Source organism: Gorilla gorilla, chromosome 22 (genome assembly GCF_029281585.2).
Source record: "Gorilla gorilla gorilla isolate KB3781 chromosome 22, NHGRI_mGorGor1-v2.1_pri, whole genome shotgun sequence".
Taxonomy (NCBI): Eukaryota; Metazoa; Chordata; class Mammalia; order Primates; family Hominidae; genus Gorilla; species Gorilla gorilla.
Window position 1 is genome coordinate 44,192,860 of NC_073246.2, and position 9,311 is coordinate 44,202,170.

General features: G+C 53.6%; 1 protein-coding gene across 1 annotated transcript; it reads right to left on the bottom strand.

Moving 5' to 3' along the window:
* Positions 1-4,496: 4,496 nt before the first annotated feature.
* TFF3 (trefoil factor 3) lies at positions 4,497-8,368 on the bottom strand. The gene is made up of 3 exons (XM_004062853.4): positions 8,137-8,368; positions 6,333-6,479; positions 4,497-5,099 (listed from the first exon to the last, which is right to left on the bottom strand). Exons 1-3 carry the CDS (start codon positions 8,366-8,368, stop codon positions 5,086-5,088), a joined length of 393 nt encoding a protein of 130 aa, XP_004062901.1. The 3' UTR covers positions 4,497-5,085.
* Between the last annotated feature and the right edge of the window lie 943 nt (positions 8,369-9,311).

Below are 9,311 nucleotides of genomic sequence, written 5' to 3' on the forward strand. Positions count from 1 at the left end.
GATGGGGGAGCAGAGGGAGTCGGTTGCACCCCACAAAACCCAAGAGGGAAAGGCTGCAGTGTTCAGGCCAATAGGGACAAAGACAGCTGCACAGCGAGAAGAAGCAAATGATTCCTGTGCCTGAGTGTGGTCTTGGAATGGCAGAGAGAACCCTTGAGCCTGGGAGCCACCTGGAAGGGAACAAGGCTGTCTGGTAGCCACCTGGCAGGACCCATGGCATTGAAGATCAGACGTGCCAGCCACACCTTGGTGCTCGGTATGCCCTTGGAAATAAACTCTCAGTTCTCAGGGCAAAAAGGCCTTGTCTAAATGGGCAAATCAACAGAGGTATCAGCACATGTACAGATGTGTCCTTAATGGAGATATTATTCCCATGCCATAGAATTCACTTTTTTAAAGTGTTCATCTCGGGGGGTTTAGTATTGTTTTAGTAAAGTGTACGATTTGGTTGTTTTTAGCATCTAATATTGCACAGAATTGTGCAGCCAGTATCATATGCCACTCCAGAACATTTCCATCACCCCAAAAGGAAACCCCTTCCCCATGAGCAGCCACTCCCCATCCCTCCCCCTACCCAGCAACCACTGAAACACTGTCTGTCTCTGTGGGTTTCCCTATTCTGCACATCTCATATAAATGGAATCACACAACACACGGCTTTTTGTGATCGGCTTCTTTCACTTAGCATAAAACACACTTCAGTTTTGAAAACAAAATAAAACCTGAGGAAGAAAGGGAGCATGAACTCTAAATGCACTAGAAAACTATGGCCGACCAAGGGGATGCGGCTCTGACTTCACAGGGGAATGAGCTTCCTCAGCCTGCACCTAGCTTCTGCAGCTGTCAGCAACCCTCTGATACAGCCATTACAATTGTCCCATTTTGCTGATAGGAACTTTGAAGCCCCAGGGCTAACTCTTTCCAATATATGACGGTGCCTCTCGAGCCCCCAAGAAGGAGGACTGAGGGGAGAATTTCCAGCCTCCACAGCTGTGTCACAGCCCAGGGCCCTGCAGGGCCTCAGAGCAAAAACCTAGTGAGCAGGGAGGCTTCTTGGCCACTGGAGATGCACCTACCACTCAGCTGTCCCTCAGAGACGACCTGCTGCAGGGACCCAGGTCACCGACAGCCCCACATCCAGCATGACATCCACGCCAGGCCAACTTCCCTGAGGCTGCTCCCAACCAGGGCATTCCCACCAGACACAGGGTCCCTCGAGGGGCACTCTGCTTTGGGGACTCCCCATCAGCCTGCGGGAGGCTCTTCCTCCCCAGTCCTTCCCCCACTCAGTTCGGAGGCATCAGACCCACATCAAGGCCTGCAACTTCTCAGCCTGTTCTTCCTCCTTAAGGGGTTCCCCAGTACGTCCGCTACTTATGGAAGCCCACATGGGAGTCTCAGCTTGAAGCCAAAATTCTCGCCATTGGAAATTTAGGAATCCTTGGAATACAGTGATGAATACGAGTGAATATCCAATGTATTATGGAACAATGTAGAGCTTTCTAGCAGACTCCAGAGGAACTGTGGAAAATGAGAAGTGCCACAGCCACACCCTTCACCACCAACTCAAGAGGAGGGGGAAGGCGTGGGCATGGCACGGAAAACCATCATGGGGTGTAACGGCTGCAGTGTGGGGAGAAACCTAGTGTTTCTCTCCCCTTTCCACCAGCAGCACATGCCAGCAGCAAAAGAGCCCAGCCATGTTCTGGCTTCTTCTGGCAATCAAAGTGTTCATTCTGGAAGGTTCTGGAAACATGGACCATTTCCAAGTTAGTGATGAGGGTATTTGACATAAAAATGGTTCCTGGGTCCTAGGGGTCACAATTCATTATTTGAATTCACCATGAGCCGCTGACGGATGTCGGCTTCAGATGTGCCCAGACCAGGAGGTGGGAAGGCCCAGCAGGTGGCGTTGAGGCCACCTGGGCTCTGGACAGCTGTTGTCAACTGATGCCCAGTGCTGGAAATTAAATATGCATGAGGCCTTATGAAAATATAAGAAATAAAAGGAGAGTAATGTTCAGTACATTCCTATTCAGTGCACCGTGCTCCCATGTCCACACCAGAGAACGGGATGAAGGAGTCCGGGGCTTGAATCCCCCTGGATGGGCCACCCACCAACACAGGCAGCCCTGGCACTGACATGCTTGAAATGAACGACTCGGCTAACGCTGCAAACCAAACAAATGCAGTCTCTTCTTGATTTACATGACGTACACTCCTGGAGAATTCAGGTATGTTCAAGCCATTTGAAACAACAAACAACAACCAAAACAACTGTGTTAAAATGTAACACAGAAGTGGTCTCTGGGTTTCGATCGCCATGAATAGGTTTGCAGCCACCATGCGTGTCCAACAGGACACCAGGACGTCCATCGGGTGGAGGCAGTGGTCTATTCAGGACACCTGGGGACACCACAGGGTCCTGCCACGTCTGGCCTGTGTCCACTCAATGCCCCCTTTCATACGATTCATAAACACGCCCACAGATTCCCGAACATCCCCGTGGCAGCAGCCTCCACTGGGAACCCTTGGCTTAGATCATGTGTCCTGGGTCCCAGATCCTCCTCACCAACAGGAAGCCCAGGGTCATTCTGGGGCTGGGTATCTTAATTTGTATCTAGAAGTGGCAGGGCACAGCTGTGATTGGTGGCGAGCCGCAGTGACTCCAGCAGTCAGTAGAGGGCGCTGTTTGGTCACTTTGTGGTTTGGACCAGGTTTCCGTTCTGCCGTCGGGCTGGGGGGTGGGTGGGCTGCTTTGGGTCTTGCTCCCCCATTGGTGTCCGTGATCTCTTATGAGAATGTCACAGCCCCCAGGTGGGTGCTGTCAGGGGCGTTGCGCTCTTTCTCATAGCATAAACCCTACCCGGGGTTCTGAGAGCCCCCCCCGACCATGCCTGGGGCTCGCGAGGAAGGCAGGGAGCTTCCAAGGTCCCCATAGCAACCGAAGTCGAAGCGAGGGAGAGGCAGAGACGGTCGGAGGCAGGACACGGGAGACAGAGAAAGATGGGGGTCCAGTCCAGCTCATTCCAGGACCCCAGCCCTCCTCAGCCCCTTTCCTTTCCTCACTGGGGTCTGCCCTGCACCGCTGGATTATGGGGAGTCTCTGTCCTGCCGGTTGTTGCCAGCAGATCTCTCCATCTGATGCTATTTCATTTGATGGAAGCAACCTCGATCCAGCCCACACGGGCAGCAGGAGTCAATGGTGAAGCTTCTAGAATGTGCATGAAGCATTGTCCTGTCTGAGGAAGGCACAGGCTCAGGCTGGAGACAGGGAGCAGCTCTGTGGTGGGTGAAGGAGGAGTCCCACCTGGCTCAAGTTCTGGGGGAGCCCTCCCTCTCAGGGCGCAGCGGGAAGTCTGGGCCGGAGGGACCACAGTGCAGGAGGTGTCTGCAGTGACTGCAGAAGGCAATGCCAGGAACGGCGGGGTGGGGCAAGTCAAGAAACTCTTTGGAAATGTAGGTGGGCGGTTCCCATGAATGAGGCAAGGAGGCAGCAGAGCCCTGTCCCCGGGGACGGGGCACCAGGTGGGGTAGGAGGAAAACGGAGCTGGTCATCCAGCCGGCGGCAGGGTGGCCTGAGGCTGAGGCCAGGGCCTGGGGCCAACCTTTCCATCCCTCCAGCCCTCAAAGGCTGGACATGGTCTGTGAGGGAGAGGGTTACAGAGCCCCGCCTAGGAGGATGTCCAGGCCAGAACAGCTCTCAGTAGCAGAGCTCCGGAGCAGGGAGGCCACACTTGGCATGTGCTCTGAGGCCTGGGATAGCCCTGGAAGTTTCACTCCCAGGGCTGGCAGCTGATGCTTCGGGGCATTGGATGGGACACCCAGGGCTTGAGATTCAGAGACCAGGACATCCTGACAGTGTCCCCTCTCAGTAGGGGCTTTTGGACAAGCTACTTCAAGAAAGTCTCTTTCCATATCTGTAAGACAAGGGCAATACTACCTCCCTTCTAGGGATGTTGTGAGCTCTAGGGACCAGGCCCCGAGTGCAAGCTCAAAAACAAAGGCTGCTGTTTTAAAGGAGCAGTTGTCTCTTTTCAAAAGGGAAGAGATAGCTCAGAGCAAGAACCCCACCACTGTGACCGCACTGCAGTGGAATTGTGGATCCGGCCCTAAGAGAGCCCCAGCAGTGGGAGCAGCACAGGAGGCCCAGGCAGGCAGCGCTCACAGGAGGCCCAGGCAGGCAGCGCTCACAGGAGGCCCAGGCAGGCAGCGCTCACAGGAGGCCCAGCCAGGCAGCGCTCACTGGCCTTTGTGCACCTAAAACCATCTTGGTGGGAGTGGAGAGCTGCCGTGTCCCAGGACAGTGCGATGGGGAGAGAACCACACTCAGGTCCAGAAGTGGATAAGCCTTCATGAGGACGTGAGATGGAATCCCCACTGCCACCAGCTCATTCATTTCCTATAGCTGCATCCATTTTTTTAAAAAAGAGAAAAGAAGGCCACCCAATGTGTCACAGATGTTTAAACTTAATTAGCAAACAAATACAAAAAAGTGCCAGTTTGTTCATAATGTTTACTGTACAAAGAAACAAAACCCAGGAATAGTACAAGTATTGAACAGTAGCGAGAGCGGTTGTGAAATAAAGGACCACTTTGGAAGATAGTTTTATTGGCTTGCTGTCTTCACCAAGAAAGACTTGTGATTTTTGAAAACTTCTACCTGAAATGTATTTTTTCTGCTTTCCCGAGGAAGCGGCACTTACAGTGTTCCTAGGCTTTCCTGTGACGTGGGTGCCAGTCTGGATTCAAAATATCCTTGCATGCACTGCAGCTCTTTAGGGAGTCTTTTCCTGCCCTTGAGGCCTGGGCAGACCCTCCCCTGACACCCTCCCACCCTCTCCCACGACACAGCAGAAATAAAGCACAACCTCGGAAAGTCTCAGGCACGAAGAACTGTCCTCGGGCGGAGCATGGGACCTTTATTTGTTAAGACATCAGGCTCCAGACATGAACTTTCAGCAGAAGCGCTTGCCAGGAGCAAATGGACAGAAAAGCTGAGATGAACAGCTCCCAGCAGCAATCACAGCCGGGCAAGGGTGCTCTGAGCCTCGCATCCCCCGGCCGGGGGCAGCTGGAGGTGCCTCAGAAGGTGCATTCTGCAAACAGAGCAAAGGCTTGTGTGAGCAGTCTCTCTCCACCCACGCTGCCCAGCTTCCCAAGGTCAGGGCAGGCTCCAAGGCCAGCACCTAGTGCTGCCTCCTCCCCAGAGTCACCGGGGAGTGTTGAGTCCCCACCACATGGGGGAATAGCCAAGATTCCCACCTCGGGTTGCTAAGCAAGATAGTGGGACCCAGGGATCAGGCAGATAACAAGCGAGATGGGCCTTGGCAGGGCCATGGCTGGCACTCAGAGGAGAGTGTAATTCCAGTGGAGCCGAAGGAACAGGACCGGCAGTGGACAGTCGACAGACCCCTCTCTCTCCTGGCCTTCTCTGGACCCCCACCCCCACCCCCACCTCCAACCCCACCCCCACCCTGGACTTGCTGGGGAGGGTGAAGGGAGGCCCTGGGCAGGGGCCCATCATTGATCAGGGAGCCGGGGCCAGCAGGACTCAGCCTCCCGCATTTCACCCTAGGACAAAGGGCAAGAGAGGCCCCTCTGGATGCTGGTTCCAGGAAGGTACCTCACGCAGGTGCGGCCTTCGTGGGGGCTGAGCTGGCACTTGGACATGGCAGATGGCTTATAGCCGATCGCCCCACCCACGATGTGGGGCAGCTAAGCCTGGTGGAGCCAGGGTGGCAAACCCACGTGCAGGGCCATCTGTTACCCGCACAGCACACAGGGTCTCCGCCCCTGGGGAGGGAACCCCCAGGGTGGTTGCCCTGCACCTGCCCTCCACCACAGCAGAGAGAGGGAGAGGAGATGACCCTTGTGGGGGGCAGAGTGGGGGAGTTGGGGTGTGGCACCGAGGCCTGACGCCCAGGGCTGGCACCGCCTGCCATCTGTGGAGGGGATGCCACAAATGACAAGACTCTGGGGGGCCGGTTTGCAAAAACAGCCCAAAAGTCGGCCCGGCTTTCCACACCTATGCGTTTCCACTTCTCTCAAGAATAGTTACTAAATTAGTTCCCTCTATGCGATGCCATCATTTTGAACACCTTTTTGAAACAATTGCTTTTATGTTTTACGTAAAGGGGACAGAAGAAGACAGCCCCTGGCCATGGCTGCCCTAAGTGTGAAGCCTCTGCTCTGAGGCCTTGGAACAGGTGTGTGTGTGTGGCTTCCTGGGGTCCTTGTGCCTCCATCTCCAGCCCAGAAAGGACAGGGAGGCCCTGAGACCCCCTGCCTTTTGGGGCTGGGCCCAGACCACGATGCCACTGGGGCCTTACCTGCTTCCTGCAGGGGCTTGAAACACCAAGGCACTCCAGGGATCCTGGAGTCAAAGCAGCAGCCCCGGTTGTTGCACTCCTTTGGGGTGACCTGGGGGTAGCCGCAGTCCACCCTGTCCTTGGCTGGCACGGCACACTGGTTTGCAGCTGTCCCAGAAAAAGCCCCGTCAGCTGCCAGAGCCCTTGCTGGGCTGCGGTGAGTGTGTTTGCTTCACTTTGCAAGTTTGCATCCTCCCACTCCGCCCCACCCCGCCGAGTTCAACCACTGCTGAAACCCTTGCCCTTAGGAAGATGCACTTTCCCTGTGAATATTTAAAGAGAGGCAGTCTGTTAAATGCTCAGCTCAGGGACTCTGGCCATTTGCCTAAGTGTCTTTCTCCTTGGCACGCTCTTATCACCTTCTCGGGAAGTCACATGCGGACCTGGGTACCTTCCAGCTGGCAGGAACCCCTGGGGAATCTGGGGTCCCTTGAACCCAGAAACAAAGTTCCCCTTCATTGTTTGACCAACAAAACCTTGCCCCTTTGTTTTAAATGAAAACCGTGACGGGAGACGCACACACCATAGAGATCATTGCAACGCATGCTGCCTGCTTTTCACTTTTTTCTGCATCTCCCCTTCCTGAATTGTTGAGCATGTCCCACCCTCCCGGGACATCCTTCAGTCCCCAATATTTTCATGTTTCAGGCAAGCCTCTATGTCTGTATGTGCAGCAGAAGTTCACTGCATTTCATTAATGAACTATTTCCTTAGGAAAATGGCAATCACGTGCAGTGTCTTAAATTCCCTTCTCTTGCTCCCAGTCCGTAATTGCTTATCCTCCTGGCATCCAAACTTCGCTCACACTGGAATCAGCTGCAGAGCTTTAAAAATGACTGACGTTGGCTGGGCATGGTGGCTTACACCTGTAATCCCAGCACTTTGGGAGGCCAAGGCAGGAGGATCACTTGAGGCCAGGAGTTTGAGACCAGCTTGGCCAACATAGCGAAACTCCGTCTCTACTAAAAATCCAAAAAATTAGCTGGGCATGGTGGTGCATGCCTGTAATCCCAGCTACTTGAAGCCGAGGCACAAGAATTGCTTGAACCCAGGAAGCGGAGGTTGCAGTGAGCTGAGATTGTGCCACTGCACTCCAGCCTGAGTGACAAAGCGAGGCTATCTCAAAACAAAACAACTGAGGCCTGGCTCTTGCCCGGAGATGCCCTGATGTAACTGGTGTGCCCCAAGCATTAGGATTTGTAAAGCTCTCCAGGTGATTCTAATGGGCTGCAAGTTCGGGAACCACTGCCTTTGATCCTGCTCAGAAGACACCCAGATAAAAGCCATACCCTCATTCCTTCAAACTTGGGTTAATGGAGCAGCCACACCCCGTGGCAGGGTTGCTATGCAATGGCTAAATGAACCTTATGCCTGCAGGTATTGACAGTGTTCTGAAGTCAGGGTTTTTCTCCTGCATCTTTCCTTTTTCTTTGTAAATGTGGAAACAATGCATAAAGACCTATATTGTAATTTAGAAATCTCCAGCAAAGATGGCTATGGGGTCATAGGGGATGGGCTCAGGCTCAAACCCTGATTTCAACACAGACTGGGCAGGGCTGCCTTAGATAAGTTGTTAACTTTCTCTGAGCCTCAGTTTCCTTGTCTGTGAAATGGGGACAATAAAGACCCACTTCAAACGGCTAGCGCAGGAAAAAGTGTATATGTGACAGGTGGCCATTATTAAATGGATGCAGAATCCCCCCTTATCCTGGATCCCTTCCTTTCACGCCCACCCTGCCACCGGGGCAGTCAGGGCAGTACTCACACAGGCCCACGTACTCCTCAGCAGAGCTGGAGGACAGCAAAGCCAGGACCAGCCCCAGCATGCAGAGCGCTCTGGCAGCCATGACCACCGTGGGCTCCGGGACGCAGCTCAGGACTCGCTTCATGGTCCAGGAGGCCTCATTTATGCACCGTTGTTTGCACAGCTGCTCTGGATTGTTTGCTTGGGGATGGCTCTCCCTCCTGGCTGTGGCTGCTCCTGTTCTCTCCTGCATGCCTTTGTCAAGCTCCCAGACAGTTTTTCTCTCCCAAAGGGGAGACGTCAGTTCAGCCCCCACTGTTTTGGCAGCAAGCGGTAAGGGCGGATTCCAGTTCTGGTTCCGGGTCCTCTACTGGGGAGCGGACATGTGTCAATTGCCCTCCTAGCCTGTCCTGGTGTAGAGTGCAGGAGCCATGTGGGGTGGCAGGACCAGGGTGTGGTGTCCATCTCAGCCTCCCAGCCAGGAGCCCTCAGAACACCCCTGGTCCCATGACAAGAGAGCCCCAGGCTGCTTCATCCCAGATCAGCCTCGGAGACAGGCAGCTCTGAGTGAGTGAAGACCCTGCGGCTCTCTCACAACTCCTGAAACACAGAGATTCCTTGTCTTTCCTTTTTGCTTTCTCCCCTAAAAATTATTAACTACATTTTAATAAGTGGATGAAATGAATTGATTGAAAATATGTTAGTAAAAACATGGTACACATAACAGATTTTTAAAATCAAATAATACAAAAGAGCCTTTCCTATCCAGAGGCATCTATTGATCTATTGTGAACACTTTTGTAGGTATCCTTTCAGAATTTTTCTCTCTGGATCTAAGCACGTTTTTTTTGTTTGTTTTGTTTGTTTGTTTGTTTGTTTGGAGACAGGGTCTTGCTCTGTTACCCAGGCTGGAGTGCAGTGGCACAATCTCAACTCACTGAGACCCCACCCCCGCGGGGCTCAAGTGATCCTCCCACCTCAGCCTCCTAAGTAGCTGGGCCACAGGCATGTGTCCAGCTAATATTTTGTATTTTTTTAGAGACCAGGTGTCGCCATGTCAGCCAGGCTGGTCTCAAACTCCTGGACTCAAGTGATCTGCCTTCCTTGGCCTCCCAAAGTGTCAGGATTACAGGCGTGAGCCACTGCACTCGGCCACATTTTTAACACAAACAGGAACTGACTCTCCACCTTTGCCC